General features: G+C 33.1%; 1 protein-coding gene across 1 annotated transcript; it reads left to right on the top strand.

Annotated features, from left to right (window-relative positions):
- The first annotated feature begins 10,065 nt into the window (after positions 1-10,065).
- LOC126887785 (uncharacterized protein K02A2.6-like) lies at positions 10,066-15,129 on the top strand. The gene is made up of 2 exons (XM_050655597.1): positions 10,066-10,483; positions 10,588-15,129. The coding sequence occupies exon 2, from the start codon at positions 10,938-10,940 to the stop codon at positions 13,839-13,841; it is 2,904 nt and encodes a 967-aa protein (XP_050511554.1). The 5' UTR covers positions 10,066-10,483; positions 10,588-10,937; the 3' UTR covers positions 13,842-15,129.
- The last annotated feature ends 4,850 nt before the right edge of the window (positions 15,130-19,979 follow it).

Raw genomic sequence — 19,979 nt, 5'->3', positions numbered from 1 at the left:
ATCTTGCTTACGGCATTTCTGAATAGTTCGACCGATGTGAGCCTGAACCACTTGCGCAGATTTTGGAGCCACGAGTGTCTTCCCCTGTCTGCCCGCGCTTACTGTTTATTTTCCCCTGGATAATCAATTGCAGTAGATGGTACTTATCGTATCTTAATATGTGGCCTAGATATTTAAGTTTTCTTAGTTTAAATGTGCTTACGATTTCTTGCTCTTTTCTGATTCTGTGGATTACTTCTATATTGGTAACATGTTCGGTCCAGGATATACAAAGAATGCGTAGGAACACCAACATTTCTAATGCTTCTAGTTTTTTCATGAGCGTCTCTGTGAGCGTCCAGGCCTCCACATCATATAGTAAGATCAGAAAAAGTAGCATTTAACTAGACGTAGTTTTTGGGAATAGGCAAATCCTTGCTTATTCATATTATTACATGTCTAGCTCGTTCTATTCTCGCCTTAATTTCTATGGCCTGTTCCCAGTTTGCATTTACGTTTGTACCAAGGTATATATAAGATTCTGCATGGTCAACTAGTATGTTATTTATCCGTAATTGTCGAGCACGTTGTTACTTTTTGCTTATTAGCATTCATTTTGTATTCTAGAAGATGAAGCTCAGTGTGAAGTGTATTCCTTACTACCTATATTAATCCTTTCCATTGCCTGTTGTGATTCATCTATGCTCCTGGCAAGAATCACCGTGTCATCGGTATATCTTATATTGTTCGTCTACGGTCATCAAAACAAATGTTGATATAATAAAGATAACAAACACAAGTCGAGAGAGATCCCCTACTCTTTAACTTAATAATGGACAAAAACCCTGGTCCTCCAGGTCGGGGGGTTGAGGCATCGGGTTAACTCCCCGTTACTTGGAAAAATTCAAACTGTTAAAAAACCTAGCGAAACGCCTCGGAATCGATTGATTATAACACGACGACACATGCTACGGAAAAGGGTAACGAATATTGGAACTTGGAACGTACAAGGGTTTAAACAAAAAATAAATGGAGTAATACACGAAATAAATAGACTGAACATAAACATCGCAGTGATTACCGAAACAAAACGAAAGGGTCAAGGATCAGAAAATATCGGAGAATATGATTACTTCTACAGCGGGGTACCAAAGGAGAAAAGAGCCCAACAAGGCGTAGGTATATTTATACGCAAGAAACTAAGGAGATTCAGAACTGCTTGGGAAGCCATCAGCGAGAGGCTCATAAAAATGAATCTAACTATCAAAGGAAAAAAGATTATGATTATTGGAGTATATGCAGTAAACGATGATGCACTGGTGAATATTAAAGACGACTTTTTTGAAAAGCTACATTCAGAAATTGCAAATATCGGCAGATCACGAGAAATTATAATCTTGGGGGACCTAAACAGTAGAACAGGCAAGAAACAGCACAACAAAGTCATAGGCCAATATGGTGAAGAAACTATAAATGACAATGGTACTAGACTAATAGCCTTATGCGAACAAAATGATATGAAAATCACAAATGGATTCTTCCAGCACCGAGATATCCATAAATATACATGGACACAAAATACCCGAGGGCTGAAATCAATCATAGACTATACAATCATAAGACAAAAGACTAAATTGATTGTACAGGATGTGCGGGTATATAGAGGAGCCACTTGCGGCAGTGACCACCATCTATTAAAAACAAAGCTCATAATAGGAATAGATAGAGCAAGAGATTCAAAAGAAGCTGCAGCGGAAATAGAAAAATTAACAGAAAATAAATACAACCTAAACAGCTTAGAACAAGAAAGCGTGAGGGATTTATACAGGAGTAGACTAGATAAAAAGTTAGAACCATGCAATTTACCAGCAATGAAGAGCATTATCATTATATAAAAACATGTCTTCAGGAAGCAGCAACAGAGGCCCTCGGACTCCAAATAAAAAAGAATGTGTGTGTACTTTGTACGCACGTAAGAAGTTATACTTCTATTATATGATTATATGATTATATGATTATAAACGAAATTAATATACTTTTTATTTATATTTTATTTAAATATTAAATTAATTTATACTTAATACTTCTCAAACATTTTTATTAAAACAGTGCCAAAAATTAAAATAATAAAAAAATAAAACACACACAAACACATTAAAAATGCCACAAATGATTTCTGAACATTAATTGTCGGAAAAATTTTTAACTAAATACGTATTTTCTGAAAATAAAATTATATAATAAATATACTTACAATCATAAAATGTATAAAAAAAAATAAAAAAATAAAAGTTTCTATTGGGATTCGAACCAACTTACCACGCGGCTGGTATTTGCGTTGTATTGGGATTCACCCGCATTAAAACTGCACCACAGAGGCAGCTTGTCATTATGTGCGAAGATCGTCTAACTAAACAGATTAACCTTTTGACATTTTTAACTTATGTAAATCAAATTATTTTGATTTTGAATTGAAATGATTTAGAATTGAAAAAATACAACAAAACATAGGGTAAGAAGACAATATATTAGGTGAATATTGATATAAATTTTGATGGTAATCAAATTATGTAAAAAAAAGTATTACATACTACTTATGTATTTTGGTAGGTTCAAGGTAGGTATCGGAGCCCGTATAACGACTAATACATTTCGCAATCACTTGCGTCGTGCAAAGTGGCTATGTTCAAATATCATAACAAAATTTGATCAACTATTTATAAAACACTTACCAGTGAAAGATTCTTTAGCTTTGAATAAGCGAGATCTGCGGCACTCATACTAGGCACAGTTTGATGAGCTTTCACATTGGCATGCAACAATCATCTCTTCTATGTAAATAAGTCCAAAAATATAATATGAAAACTATTTAAAAAGGCAGTATAACCATTAACTAACTTTTTGTTTGTTGTTTCTCTTCCTACAAATTTTAAAACGCAACAAGCATACATTATAACCAAACACAGTCCCACAGCTGTGCCACAGCTGCCATATTGGATAATTTTTGTCATGTCATTTGAACATCCAATCAGAACAAAGTTATAATGCGCATGCGCCCGGTCGCTAGGTTTTCCCATATAAAATTTTACCGTCATTACGCCCGTAAAGAAGTATAACTTCAAAAACCACAGAAAAACTCCGTATTGGTGGACGAAGAAATAGAACAAGAGATTAAAAATAAAAGAGAGAAGTATAAAAATTTTTTGAACACAAGGACCGACGCCGATGAGGTAGAATACAAGAGGGTCCAAGCTAAAGTGCGAAAAATGATATGCCAAAAGAAGAATGAGGCTTGGGAGCAAAAGTGTAACATGATTAACACACATTTAGGAGGACGGAGAAGTACAGAAAGTTGGAAAGTATTAAAATCGCTACGACAGGAAAAGAAAAGAGATATAATATCAGCAATCACATCGGATCAATGGGACGAATATTTTGAAAAACTCCTAAATGAGGACAGAGCGGAATTTTTAAATAACATTGATACCAGCAATGTAAATATCTTAGCCTCACCATTACGAGTAACAACAAAAGAAGTAGAAGAAGTATGTAAGTCTTTAAAAAATAACAAAGCACCAGTACCAGGGAACATACCAGCTGAACTTATAAAATATGGCACAACAAAATTATATGAAAACCTGGCTAAACTCTTTCAAAGATGCATCAACGGAGCGGAAATCCCAGAAGAATGGAAGACATCATGGATATCCACCATACATAAAAAAGGCAGACGGAAGCAATGTGACAACTACAGAGGCATCGCTGTAACGAACTCGATCAGCCGAATATACGGAAAACTGATTAAAAATAAAATCGAAAACGAATATAAAGATATAGAAGCTGAAAAACAGGCAGGATTCAGGGCAGGGAGATCAACGGTTGACCATCTGTTTTGTATTACACAGATTATTGAGAAGAAACTGGCCGTCAACCAGGAGGTGCATCTGTTATATGTGGACTTAAGAAAAGCGTATGATAGCATCCCACAAAACACACTATGGGAAGCATTAGAGAAAACCAATATAAGCGCAAATTTAATAACAGCGACGAAACAATTGTATACCAAAACTGCAGCAAGGGTGAAAGTTGGAAGTAGGCTATCGAGAGGATTCCAAATTAGTAAAGGCCTAAAACAAGGGTGCTGCCTTTCACCGACATTATTTAAGATCTACCTCAAGCAAACTCTAAAACTTTGGAAACGCAAATGCGGAAACATGGGATTACCGATCAACAACAATACAATATACACTTTGTCATTTGCAGGCGACCAACTTGTACTAGCGCAAGACTACGATGATATTGAATATATGACAAGGAAATTGATAGAGGAGTACAAAAAAGGTGGTTTGGAAATAAACATAAAGAAGACCGAATATATGTGTATCGGTGGGACACAACAGGACCTTACACTGGGGAATGGCGAAATTATTAAACATTGCGACGCATATAAATACCTGTGTATGACCATCACACAAGAAGGAAACGTAGACCGGACGATAGAAGAAAGAAACAACCAGGGAAGAAAAGCAATTACCCTTCTCAATAGCATCCTGTGGGACCAGTCAATATCAAACAACAACAAACATAGGATATACAATACAATTGTTAAGAGTATAATCACTTACAGCAGTGAAGTATGGCAAATAAAAGAAAGATACAAGAGAAAACTTGAAGCAACAGAAATGGATTTCTGGAGGCGCTCATCAGGAAAATCAAGATTAGAAAGGGTAACCAACAACATAATTAGGGAAATAATGAATGTGAAACACACAATAGTAGATGACATTAGTACCAAACAGCTTAGATGGTATGGACACGTACAAAGAATGTCCGAAGAACGACTCCCGAAACAAATCCTAACGTGGACCCCTCATGGTAGACGAAAAAAAGGAAGACCCCGCCTTAGTTGGGGAGAGAAGGCATAAATCGAGAAATGAGAGAAAGAGAATTGGATGAAGACCTTTGGATGGACCGAAGTGAATGGCGACTAGGTATCGGAAGACGTAGGAGAACGTTTTAAAACCGATATATATATATATCCATATATATATATATATATAAATAAATTTATAGATTTATAAATTTTCTTAAATTATTGCATATATTTTTTTCTTGCTTTTTGAGCTGCGATATATGGGAGTTATACTATTGTACTATCTTATATATTAGTTAGTTAACTGGATTACCAGTACTAACGTAGGCACTTTTCCATATAATTGTGTGAAGTGCCCTCACTTGTTTAAAATAAACTGTGATTCTTGTCTACGAGGTATAAGGTACATCCCTTGATTACTTCTTGATATTACTTTCACTTTTTAAACACTTTTATAACTGTTTTAATTACATCAATTTAAATTTTACCGCGCTGCACTGCAGTTGTCAGTCACTCTTTGTTATAATTTTTTAAAGGTTGCCTGCCTCTTGGCGAGATGTCAGTTTACACCTGATAATTCAAACTCCATTTTCTTTTGTGTGTCGGTTGGGCTAGGATGACCTGCTGGTAACTATTTGACCTTAAAGTTTTAAAGTTGCATATTAGCATTCTACTCATTTAATGATGTTACCTAAAGTTAAAATGAAGTATGCTTAAATACTACTAAGTTTTTGGAAGTGAATCTGGTTTTTTCTTGGTTCATTCTTGACTTCAAAAAAAGCAAGCCGGCTTTTTTCCACTTGTTTTTTATATATGACTGTTACCACATGGTCTTGTCTTTGGCTGTACTAAAGTTTTTTAAATATTAACTATACACTTAAATGTTATATACTTTTACATTACGTTGGTTCATGGATAAGGTTTTTTTACTATGTACATCTTATCGTTTGCTACATGTCTTTTTAAGGTAACGCTAGTGCTTGTTTACCTCTCTTTTGGATGTTGTCTCTTATACCACTCTTTTTGTAGATGAACTGATGATGTCTACTGAGCAGTAGACGAAACGTCTTCAATAAATAGATGAAGTAGCTGAATTCTTTGTCTCTTTTTTCACCCACTTGACCGATAAAACCCTACACTTACGAGTGCTCCTTTGTTATATATATATATATATATATATATATATATATATATATATATATATATATATATATATATATATATATATATATATATATATATATATATATATATATGGACAAAATCGTAGAAGACACTCAAAAGAACATACAAGAATGCAGTCAGGCTGGATTTCAGAGAAAAACGATCAAACAACAGAAATAAGAACCAGGATAGAAATAGTAAGCAATGCGTTTGTAAAAATAAAAACAATTCTCTGCAACAAAGGCCTTATAGATTAGAACTGAGTGTAAGAGCTTTGAGATGATACGTGTTCTCGATACTGCAATATGGACTTGAAAGCTGGACATTGAAGCAAGAACACATAAATAAGCTACAGTCATTTGAAATGTGGTGTTACAGAAGGATGCTTAGAATAGCATGGACATAGAAGAAAACGAACACGAAAATATTGCGAGAAATGGTCAAAGAATGCGAAATAATAAACACAATAAAAATAAGAAAGTTACAATATCTACGACACGTAATGAGGGAACAGCGATATGAAATGGTAAGACTGATAATACAGGGAAAGATAAGAGGCGGAAGGAGTATAGGAGGAAGGAGAGGGTCATGGTTGAAGAATTTAAGGGACTGGTTTAAATACAGTTCAATAGAACTCTTCAGAGCAGCAGTAGATAGAGTTAAGATAGTGATGATGATATCCAACCTCCGATTAGGAAACGGCACTTAAAGAGGAAGAGTCAGGCTGAGCAGAGAACAAGTCAAAAGCATTTGATATGCGGACGACGCAAATCTGATTCTCTGAGACTGAAGATAGGCTATAGCGAATGGTACAAACTTTCAAAATATATTATTCGCGGTGCTACAGTTCTTAAAGGGCCTCGATCTTTCTATTAGGTATACTCAACCTATAAAGGTTGTATCTATTGGTTAGAAACTTCCTGACCGTTCAGGCATTTGTTCAAGATTTGAAAGATGTCATCAGTTTCTTTATGCCATTATTTAATAATTCTATATACACTCCTTCTGGTCCGCATAATTTTGCATTTTTTAGTTTGCTCATAGCTGTTCTACGCAGTGCCGGATTTACCACTAGGCCGCGGCCTAGGGCCGCAAGTAAAAGGGGGCCGCAGCATTTTGTAAAAAAAACTTTTTGGTAAAAAATTTTTACTAATTGAATTGAAATCAGTAAACAATTTTTCAAATAAGAGAATGGCTATTCTACTAAACACGTGGTACGGTATTTTACAACGTTTTGACAAGAGTAGCAAAACATTAACTGCTACAGACTTGAATGTGACTTGCAACATATAGAGGATTACGTAGTGAATCTGAGAGACACCTTTGATTCCTATGAAAAAAGAGGAAAAGAGTTGTCTAAAAATGAAACATATTCTTGAAATAAAAAGACACCCGAAAAGAAAAGCTCTCCCTGGCTAAGACAAAGAAGACAAATCTACTGAACCCCACTGTAATGGCAAACAAAACTTAATGATGCAATGTTGTAATTGACGCGCTTTATTCAGAATTGAATGAAAGGTCCGAAGTTTAGTTCAGTCTTAATGAAGAATTTGGATTTAAATCAACTTATCATCAATTTCCAATGAAGAAATCGGGGTAAACGTTTCCATTTTGACTAAAAAGTATCGAATCGACATAGATGGCGACTTTGGAGAAGAGTGTGTACAGTTCAAAGGCTTTGTTGAAGGTATATTTGATGAAGAAAGAGAACCTCATGACAACAAGATTATCAAGCCTCCGAGAAATACACTTTTGGAGAATCTGAAAATCATTCATGAAAAACAGTTAACAACATTATGTCCGAATATGGACACGGCTTTGTGCATTCTACTATGCATGATGTACTACTTGAGTAACTCGACTTGTAACGAATATTCTAGATTGTCTAGTTTGGCCAGTTTTGTTTCAAATGCTGAACTTTTTCAAGCCTTCTACTTTAAAAATTTGATTAAAGATTTTTTGCAGTCAAAAAAGCTAGAAAAGTGAGTTTTTAGAGTTTAGATATGATATTTATTATAAGAGAATAATGAATTGAACGATCTAGAATTTTATTTGTTGTATTCTTATGCCTGGTTGCACCAACAGATCTTAAGCGTAACGTAAGGCGTGCATTAACGAAACATATGCGTTACACCATTGAGTCTTAGATCAATTTTCAGCTTGCCACAATGGATTGTCATGTGGATTGCATTGATAAGAATTGAAAATTATGGTGCAACGTATGTGACACTTAAATCAGCCCTATCTATAAGCTGAGCTGGGTTAAGCTGGAGCTTAAGATTTGTTGGTGCAACCAGGCATTCATATTTTTATTTTTTAGTACCTTAGCCTATTATTAGTACAGTTCATATTATTTTGCTTGTTCTTTTACTTATAATGTCTTTTCAACTCGGCTTATTTTAGTTTTTTGTTGTCATCTGTAGTTTTCCCTCCGAATGAAACAAATGGTATTTAATTTTAACAATTAACTACAATACTAATTATTTATAATATAATCATTTTAGCAATATTAATAATTTTACAAATAACTGCTAACATTTTGAATTATATATTTTCTATCTTCTCCTTAATGTGCCTTCTCCATGACTGAAGGTTGGCTATAACTACAGCAAATTGATCTCTATCTTGAGCGGTTCTTAGTATCGAATGTGTGTCCATGCCTGTCCAGTCTCTCACGTTCTTCAGCCAGGAGCATTTTCTTCTTCCTGAACCTCTTCTTCCTTCCACTTTCCCTTCCATTATGAGTCGTAAAAAGTTCTTATAACTTAACGACGTTCTACACCTTCGGCAAAGAATTAAGGATTTGCATGAAATTTTAGTATGTTATAGTTTACTTCAAACAAACTGAGATTTGATTTTTTTTTAATTTTTTACCGTGCCGTTTAATTAATATTAAGGTTCAAAGTTAAGTTTTAGCATGGGCTCTTATGGGAATTCTTAAAAAGTTAATAACTTTTGACCAAAATTTACGATTTTTAATTATTTGTGCTTAAATTAAAGTTTTTTTTGTAAGGAATAACATATTAAAAAATGAGGATTGTTTACCGTACCTTTATTAAATAAAAGTGAAAATACTGTTTCGAAAATACTGTTTCGCTATTAAAAAATTAATAACTTTTGACCCAAATTTACGATTTTTAATTATTTGTGCTTAAATTAAAGGTTCTTTTGTAAGGAATAACATATTAAAAAATGAGGATTGTTTACCGTACCATTATTAAATAAAAGTGAAAATACTGTTTCGAAAATACTGTTTCGCTTGCATATAAGTTTCCCGCCTTTCCTCTGAGAGGCATACCCCGCAACGAAGGTGTAGAACGTCGTTAAGTATCTTAAAAGTTCTCGTATCTTTTTCCTATGTAAATTATTTCCTAGATAACTCGTTTTTCTGTTTTTTACAATACTCAGGAATTCTCTCTCAGTCTCCACTCTTCTCAGTACCTCGTTGTTGGTCACGTGATCTGTCCAAGAGATCTTCAGCATCCTTCAAAAACCAACATCTCAAGCGCTTCTATATATATAGAATTATTTCTATAAATTTTCTTTTTCGAAATTTCTATAAATATAGAAATTGTTAGAGCTGTTTTGGGGTTTTAGCCAAATTTGCAAACCAAGATTATTTAATTAGTAAATACATTTCAACCTATTTATGTCCGTATTCAAATAGAACATTAGAGGCATTTCTATTCATTTATGTTATACTTTGTATTAAAAATTTTAAAAAGTAAAATTAAAATAAACGTTTTAATTATTATTATTATTAAGTATTTATGGTTTAATTACATAATCGTGAAGTTATCGGGGGCCGCTCGGGGTAATTTGGCCTAGGGCCGCAAATACCCTAAATCCGGCACTGGTTCTACGTGCTTTATTTTTACACGAAAACGGCGCGTCGTAGGAAAAAAAAAGATAAAATAGATGTTTAATATATATAGCTGTGTAACAGCGTAGCAAGGGGCTGCGTGCTAAACATGACATGGCTAACTTCAAGCCAGTCAACATGGTTGTCACTTGTACGTTGTACGATTTATTGGGTGCGTTCACCAGTGCGCTACGTCAGCGCTTTGAAATTGTTTAAGATTTTTCGGGTGAACGTCATGTCAATTTAGGCTAAACTTCAACGTGTTGACGAAGCGGTCGCCATTTTATTGAACGTAGTATTTGTATCGCTTCAATATTGAACGTGTTTAAGAAATATATTGTAATGGCGCGATTATTTGAAAATATTTATTTTACAATGGTTTTAATTATAAAGTAATTGAAACTTAGGAGATACATAATTGTATATGCTCACGAAATTGTAAATCTGTGTATTAAGGAACAATATTTTCAACATAATTCATATTTACGTGACAATTATTATTTATTTATGGTGGGTCATCCAATGGTTCTGCTCTGCCAAGTCCAGCATAGCCAGCAGCACTAAAAATTATTTCTTGTTCATTTCATTATCAAACATCAATAAAGGTAGTATATTATCCATTTTTAAATTAAATTTGTTTAAGATACGTCCAATTTATCGTTGAACGATAAGTATAATAAATCAACAAAAACAACGAATCTCGTTTTAGGTTAGGTTCATAGAACAGGTGAGAACACAAAAAAAAAAATTAACTATGAAAGTGTCAAACGGAAAAATACCATTCACCAGACTAAACGTAGTTTTAAAGCGCTGCAACACAGCTGTTTAGTTGAAACTTAAACCGATTATTTCTGGTGAACGCAGCCATGTGTATGTAAGATGTTTAGTAAGTTTTATAAAAATATATAAGTTTACTCAATACTATGATTGTTTGACTTATAACCCATTAAATAAAGTAGTTTAAACATGGCGCAGTCAAACAGCTAGTTGGGTTACAGTTTACAGTCGAAAAGCTAAATTTATAGCAACTTGTACACGAGGTACCATACATAACCTACAATGGCAGTGATGGGAATAAATGTAAAATTACCACCAGATTTTGACCTGCAGGATCAAAATGCTGCAAGCGAATGGAAGTTCTGGAAGACTAGTTTCGAAGATTATTTGCTAGCAACGGGACAAGACCAGTCAGCAGATAAAATGAAAATGTCAATTTTAAGAAATATAATTGGGGCTGAGTCTGCCAAAATTATGTCCACATTCGAGATCCCAGAAGCCGAAAATAACAAGTATGACTTGATGATATCACTAATCGATAAGTATGTTAATCCAAGGATGAATGAATCATTTGAAAGATACAATTTTATCATGAGGGTCCAGAAAGAAGGAGAGTCGTTTGAGCAGTTTCTTACTAGTTGTAGACATTTGATTCGAACATGTAATTATAATGAAATTGATCCAGAACAAACAGCCGAAGATAAAGCTCTGAGAGACAAAATATTAATGGGCATCAGAGATCCAGTTACTAGAGAAGCTCTATTGAGAGTGGACAAACTTACCCTACAAAAAGCCATCGAATTTTGTAGAACTAGTGAACAAAGTAAGAACCAAAATTTGAAATTTCATACCGAAAGAAAAGATGTAGACATAGGAGAAGTTTGTAAAGATAGGTACCAGGGCCATAGAAATTATAATAACTCTAGAAGTAAAGCGAATACCAATGAAAAATTCAAGTGTAAAAGATGTCAATCAACTCATGGGGCCAGAGAATGTCCAGCGTATGGAAAGAAATGTAAGAAATGTGGGCTTTTAAACCATTTTGCAAAGTCGTGTAGAGTGAAGAATATTGATGTCATAGATGAAGATAGCAGTGATGGATCAGCTGATAGTTTTGTAGGAAATGTCAATAAAGTATACCAAAATGTAAGTAGTCAAAATATTTGGGATGAAATTATAGAAATTGAAAACAAGAGAATTAAAGTAAAACTTGACACAGGTGCAGATGTAAGTATAATTCCATTAAAAATTTTTAAGAAAATTGATAAACAATTTAAAATTAGGGATAATCATTATGTACTGAAAGGGTTTGAGGGTACTCAGGCTAAAACAATGGGTGTCATAAATTTATTTTGTAAACATAAAAATAAGTATGTTTACGAGGATTTTACAATTATTAATGGGGCAACTCGAGTTCTTTTAAGTGGTAAATTATGTATTGATTTGGGGTTAGTTAAACGAATCAACAATATTGAGAGTTGTGGTACTTTAGAATTAGCAGAAAGCGATAAATTTATAAACCTTAACCCTGAAGTTTTTAGAGGTCATGGTAAATTTTGTGGTAAACATAGGATCACTACAGTAGACAATTTTGAGCCAGTAAGTTACCCACCTGTAAATGTACCTGTCGCAATTAGAGATAATTTAAAAAATGAATTAGATAGGTTGACAAAAAGAGGGGCAATTGTCAAAGTTAACGAAATTGACCCCAGGGCAAGCATAAACCGCATTGTTATTGTGGAAAAGCAAAATGGTAAGTTACGTTTATGCTTAGACCCATTAGATCTAAACAAACAAATAGTCCGCAAACCAAGAGTAGTACATAAATTGGAAGATGTTTGTGCACAAATGATAGGTAAAAAGATATTTTCTGTATTTGATCTCTCTGAAGGGTATCATCATTTAGAACTTGACGAGACATCATCATGGAAATGCTGTTTTGCAACTTCTTATGGAATTTTCAGATATAAAGTATTGCCATATGGATTATCAAATTCCCAAGATCTGTTTCAAGAAGTAGTAGAAGATAAATTTAAAGGTATAGAGAATTTATTGATTTGTCATGATGATATGATTGTTATGGGAACAACAAAAGAAGAACATGATACAACTGTTAAAAAAGTGTTAGAAAGGGCTAAAGAAGTAGGAGCAAAGTTTAATGGGGACAAATTTCAATATTGTCAAGAAGAGGTCAGATTTATGGGTCAAGTTTTTTCACATAAAGGGATGCAAATAGATCCTGACAGAGTGGAATCACTTTGTAAACTTGAAAAACCAAATAGTAAAGTAGAATTACAAAGAATTTTGGGCGCATTTAATTACGTTAGACGGTACATTCCGAACATGGCTGAACATATTCAACCTCTTTGTCAATTACTTAAAAATAATGTAGAATGGGTGTGGCTCCCGTCACATCAAAAATGTTTTGATAATTTAAAGAACATAATTTGTAAATCACCAGCGTTAGTCCCTTATGATCCTAATCAAAAAATTATTTTACAATGTGATGCATCTAAAAATGGTTTAGGTGTTTGTATGTTCCAGAAATATGATTCTATTTTAAAATTAGTAGCTTGTGCATCACGAAATATGAATGATAGTGAAATAAATTATAGTCAGACTGAGAAGGAACTATTGGCAATTTATTATGCTACTCAAAAATTTCACAATTTTATTTATAATTTTGATGTTGACGTTCAATCAGATCACAAACCTATAATCTCCATTATGAAGAAGCCAATTTCCAAAATTGGATCAGTTAGACTCCAACGTTTAAGGCTTAAACTTCTCAAGTACAGATTAAATGTATATTTTGTTCCTGGGAAAGACATACATTTTGCTGATATGCTATCTAGGTCCAGTTTAAATATAGAGACACATGACCCAGAAATGTTTGAAATGGTCCACTCAGTGAGTAAACATTTACCTATGAGCCAGGAAAAGCAATCTGAGTTAAGACTAGCTACTAGCCAGGATGAGGCATTAGCAGTAATTTTTGATTTTTATTATAATGGGTGGCCAAAAGAAAAAAATGTTCCTCAAGTGTGTAAAAAGTACTATGGTATAAGAGATTCACTGTATTTTGAAGCTGGCATCGCATTTATTGATGACAAAATAATTATTCCGAAAAAACTTAGGCTTGACATGATAAAATTGCTTCACAAAGGCCATATAGGGAGTCAGTAAAACTATAAACAAAGCCAGGAGTATATATTATTGGCCAGGACTTAATGATGATGTGACAAACTATATAAAAAAATGCAGGATATGTGAGAAATACAGACCAAATAATTTTAAAGAACCAATGATGCCTCATGACATTCCCAGACTAAGATTCAATAAAGTTGGTACAGACATTTTAGAGTATGGTTCAAAAGCATATTTAGTAATTGTAGACTATTTTTCGCATTGGTTGGACATTTCAATATTAAAAGATAAAACCTCCAGTTCAGTAATCAACTCATTTCAAGATACTTTTAGTAGATTTGGATATCCAGAAATTTTAATTGCAGATAATCTACCATTTACTTCGGTAAAATGTAAAAATTATTATAGAGAAAAAGACATTACAATTATGACATGCACTCCACATTACCACCAGAGTAATGGACTTGCAGAAAAAGCAGTCAATATAAGCAAACAAATTTTAAGAAAGAGTAATGAGGAAAATGTTGATTTTAGAGATTTGGTGATGGAATATAATAATACCTGCATAATAAATCTTGATGCATCTCCAGCTCAAATTTTACAGAGCAGGATCCTGAGAGGACAATTACCAACTACAGCTAATAAATTAGAACCTACAATTCAGAAACAAGTATATAAGAATTTATGCAAAGAAAAAGAGAAATTACAAGTACGTTATGATAAGACAGCACGAAGAAAACCAGTAGAGTTTAGAAAGGGAGATAGGGTAGTAATAAGAAGTTCAAAAGATAATTATTGGCGTAAAGCAATTGTGTTAGAAAAGGCCAATGAACCTAGATCATATTGGGTGAAAAAAGAAGATAACAATAAAATTATTAGACGGAATTCACACCAAATGAAACATTCATACACCACAACACTTGAAAAAGAACTCATTTTAGAACCCGAGTTGTACCCTGATATTCAGTCACAAAGTGTTCATAAAGATACCACTCACATTAACGTAAATGATAGTGTTAATAAAACCATTAGTTGCCCAAGCCCAAATGTAAAATCAGTACCTACATTGAGTCATAAAGTCAACCCAAATATTGAGACTTCTAACAGTTATAAGACGAGAGTTGGTCGTAATATAAAGACCCCTTATAGATATCGATCTTAGGGGGAAGGTGTTTAATATATATAGCTGTGTAACAGCGTAGCAAGGGGCTGCGTGCTAAACATGACATGGCTAACTTCAAGCCAGTCAACATGGTTGTCACTTGTACGATTTATTGTATGTAAGATGTTTAGTAAGTTTTATAAAAATATATAAGTTTACTCAATACTATGATTGTTTGACTTATAACCCATTAAATAAAGTAGTTTAAACAATAGATTTGTCACAAATTGAACGAGGAATTCAAAAATAATTTTTAATTTGAAATACCTCAGTGGCGTACTATTTTTTTTCTTTAAAACGTTTCAGACCATTACCCGTATGCGCGCCAATGGTAAATATAAAATTCTTAATCGTATGTCAAAAATGCGCAATAACTATACGCTGTGAGCTCGTACGTAGATACTCTGGGCTAATTAGCAAAATACAAGGAAAAGTTATTTACCAGCAATTTTATTGCTGGAATCGAATCTTATTATTGTATGTATTAATAATATAGATATGCAAAGTCCGCAGATAGTGTGCTACTTTTTTTATAAACAAAATGGCGCCCGAAAATCGTGTTTTTTTCAATTTTTGCTCTATAACTCCAAAGATTTTAACTTTAGACCAAAAACACCCAAATAAAACTTCACCGCAATTAAATTCTGCATAGAGACGTGTTTTTTCCGATTTACTTCGACGAAAACTTTCCCCGGAAAAAGCGGGTTTTTCCAACAAAATCTTTAATTTTCAACTAAACTTTCAGATAAGTAGTTGTTAATCAATAATTAAATAACTTGGTAACGAAAAAGCCCCTTCCGTATGTATTATAATTCCAGAAGTCTATGGAAATTGAATGAACAGTTTAGCAACAATTAAAATGTCAATTAAAAATTTACGGTCGCTATAATAACGACAATAATTATGATGCATAAGAATAACTATGATTTTTTCATAAAAAGACACTGTACCTATCTAATGTACTGTACAGAATTGAAATTGGACTATTTAAGCGGCCTCAGGAATATTTTAAAATTATAAACAATTTTTTTGTTTATAAACAAATATAATATCTCGGGAAATATTAAACTAAATTAAATTGTGAAAATGATATTCGAAAGACAGCGGTAGGACGCTTCTTTTAAAAGAAAAAACGTTTAATTATGACGAGTGGTTCCTGAGATACAACCGGTCAAAGTTGACCGGAATTTACGGCAAAGATATAAACAATAGGATCATAATTTTTAAACCACCACCTTTTTATTTTTGTCCTCTTTCTCCACACCAATTTTCATATCTTTAAAATCCTCATAACATATATTATTATAATAAAAACTATCGATAATACGTGTGAAAATTGCCAAAAATAGCAAAATTCCAATCAAAAATTAGGTTGGAGAAAATGTAACCCTCAAAGTTCAAAATCGGTATACGTTAACAAAATGGATTTTCTCGGCTTTCCATGGAGCAATTTGCTTCATTCTTTTTTTGTTCCCTAATAACTCGAGTAGAGCCATCGAACTAACGCATTATTAAATCTCAAACTTGCTTTTGTTTTGTTATAATAGATTAATTTATTTATAAGAACAGAAAATTACATATTTTTTCCAGTTGTAGGCTTTTTTTTAGATAAACTTACTACAAGTGTACCTTTTAAGTTAAAAACATAAATATTCTCATTTGAAAGCTGTATACTTATTTAAACAATTTTTATTTAAACAAATTAAAATATTGTGTTAAAATAAATAAATTAATTTATTATAACAAAACAAAAGCAAGTTTGACATTTAATAATGCGTTAGTTCGATGGCTCTACTCGAGTTACTTGGGAACAAAAAAAGAATGAAGGAAATTGCTCCATGGGAAGCCGAGAAAATGCATTTTTTTAACGTATACCGATTTTGAACTTTGAGGGTTACATTTTCTCCAACCTAATTTTTGATTGGAATTTTGCTATTTTTGGCAATTTTCACACGTATTATCGATAGTTTTTATTATAATAATATATGTTATGAGGATTTTAAAGATATGAAAATTGGTGTGGAGAAAGAGGACAAAAATAAAAAGGTGATGGTTTGAAAATTATGATCCTATTGTTTATATCGTTGCCGTAAATTTCGGTCAACTTTAACCGGTTGTATCTCAGGAACCACTCGTCATAATTAAACGTTTTTTCTTTTAAAAGAAGCGTCCTGCCGCTGTCTTTCGAATACCGTTTTCATAATTTAATTTAGTTTAATATTTCCCGAGATATTCTATTTGTTTATAAGCCAAAAAATTGTTTATAATTTTAAAATATTCCTGAGGCGGCTTAAATAGTCCAATTTCAATTCTGTAAAGTACGTTAGATAGGTATAGTGTCTTTTTATGAAAAAATCATAGTTATTCTTATGTATCATAATTATTGTCGTTATTATAGCGACCGTAAATTTTTAATTAACATTTCAATTGTTGTTAAACTGTTTATTCAATTTCCATCGGCTTCTGGAATTATAATATATACGGAAAGGGCTTTTACGTTACCAAGTTATTTAATTATTGATTAACAACTACTTATCTAAAAGTTTAGTTGAAAATTAAAGATTTTGTTGGAAAAACCCGCTTTTTCCGGGGAAAGTTTTCATCGAAGTAAATCGGAAAAAACACGTCTATATGCAGAATTTAATTGCAGTGAATTTTTATTTGAGTGTTTTTGGTCTAAAGTTAAAATCTTTTGAGTTATAGAGCAAAAATTGAAAAAAACACGATTTTCGGGCGCCATTTTGTTTATAAAAAAAGTAGCACACTATCTGCGGACTTTGCATATCTATATTATTAATATATACAATCATAAGATTCGATTACAGCAATAAAATTGCTGGTAAATAACTTTTCCCAAAAATGGCCTATTCTCCGGTAATCAGCCTAGACTAAGAGGGGATATTTATAAATTCGTGAGCGCCAGTAGTGACAAGTATGTAAACGTTTACCGGAAATTTGACATAAATGTCAAAGTGATTAATTTAAAATTAAAATTAAAAACATTAATTATAAAAAATATTAGTTGATCAAAACTGTGGTATATATTTTTACCTTAAATATACTTACGTTTTAAATACTGAATTTGCGTTTTTTAATGTTTTGTAATATGTAATTATATATTAATCTTGGCTCCATCTACATGATAATTGTGAAAGTATCCGAAGTAAGAAATTAATATTTCATCAATAGAACGTCAAAATGATTATCAAAATCTTTAAAAAATCTATTACAATTTAATTACTTTTTAGCGTTGTAAATATTAAGCGATAACAATTAAATAATAAATTTAAAAATTACCGGTGAAAGTTGAATTAGTAACCGCTAGGAGCGACACCAGCGAAGCTCAGAGCGTATACCTATTAAAACCGCGAATTTCATTCGCATATCTCAACCGGTTTTAAAGCAATAAATAAATCATCAGTTTATAAGCAAAATGTCAAACATATAGACATAATAAGAATAGACAAGGCCCACTGAGCAAAATAGAGTAACGCGCGGGCAGTCGATCGGTGGTCTATCTATCTCTTGGTGATTGGCCAATGACGTGTCCTTTGATATTGGCGTTACACCCCGATGCACAGAGCGGCCCATAACTTACCTGGTCTATTTTTATTATGTCTATCATTTCAACACTCTCCATCTCGAAAACAACAGAAGCAGAATTGCTTATAAAGAGGAAGAAGAAGTATCTCAAAAACGAAGCATTTGCGGAAATACGTTTATAGAGCAAACTGTCATTATTTTTTATGTAGAATTACCCCTTAAGTAAAGTTTGTCATACTTATTTAGAAACACTCTGTATAAGCCAAAAGATCATAATTTAAAAATAAAAATCGACCCATTAATGTCGGCTTACGAATTAATGAATTTATTCCTTTTATTTGCACCATACTGTATATTATTTTGATAACGATTTCCAAAGTGAAAATCGAAACATCAAATATACTTAATTGCAAAGTGATATTGTGGCCTATCAACTAAAATAGTAAATTGCATTATGTCACAAAAAATAGCTTCATGAGCTAAATTATGAGAGAGTACAGGAATATTTATCCCCTATTTACACTGAATCAAACTTATCAGACAACCTGTGTATTCAAATTTAACCTTATGCTACCCCCTATACTGTTAACAGATTAGTGTTTCCAGTCCATGCTACTTTGCTTTCCCTCTATCCTACTCTAATTTCATCTATCACAGGGAGAAACCACCTCATCATTCTCTTTGCCTTATCCCTATGCGGGGTCGGCTTCCCTAATTGCATTTCTCCACACAATTCTGTCTTGGGTCATATCAATGTTAATCCCCTTTACCAACATGTCCTGCCTTATCGTCTCCCCCCAGGTCTTCTTTGGTCTTCCTCTCCTACTCCTTCCAGGAATCTGCACTTCAGCTATTCTTCGTATTGGGTGATTAACGTCTCGACGTTGAACATGACCGAACCATCTTAACCTATGCTCTCTCATTTTGGCATCAATTGGTGCCACACCTAGACTTCCCCTAATATACTCATTTCTAATTTTATCCTTCTTTGTCACTCCACTCATCCATCTAAGCATTCTCATTTCCGCCACATGCATTCGTTGTTCCTCTTTCTTTTTCGCTGCCCAACATTCAGTTCCGTACATCATAGCCGGTCTTATGGCTGTTTTATAGAATTTTCCCTTCAGCTTCATTGGAATTTTTCTGTCACACAACACACCACTCGCTTCTTTCCACTTCATCCATCCAGCCCTAATTCTACTGCATGCATCTCCATCTATTTCTCCATTACTCTGTAATACCGATCCTAGGTACTTAAAACTATTGCTTTTCACAATCATTTCACCATCCAAAGATACCATTTTATTTGTAGTAGCTCCATCTTTAAATGAACATTCCAAATACTCTGTTTTTGTCCTACTAAGTTTTAAACCTTTTTCCTCCAGAGCTTGTCTCCACTGTTCCAGTTTTTGTTCTAAGTCTCTTTCACTATTTCCTACTAACACGACATCATCAGCATACATTAAGCACCA

Source organism: Diabrotica virgifera, chromosome 7 (genome assembly GCF_917563875.1).
Source record: "Diabrotica virgifera virgifera chromosome 7, PGI_DIABVI_V3a".
In the NCBI taxonomy this organism is placed as follows: domain Eukaryota; kingdom Metazoa; phylum Arthropoda; class Insecta; order Coleoptera; family Chrysomelidae; genus Diabrotica; species Diabrotica virgifera.
The sequence above is the reverse complement of the archived record's forward strand: the minus strand, read 5'-3'. Positions and strand labels throughout refer to the sequence as shown.

Excerpts from the sequence above, each read along its gene's own strand:
- LOC126887785 (XM_050655597.1), top strand. The coding sequence starts at position 10,938 with ATGGCAGTGATGGGAATAAATGTAAAATTACCACCAGATTTTGACCTG.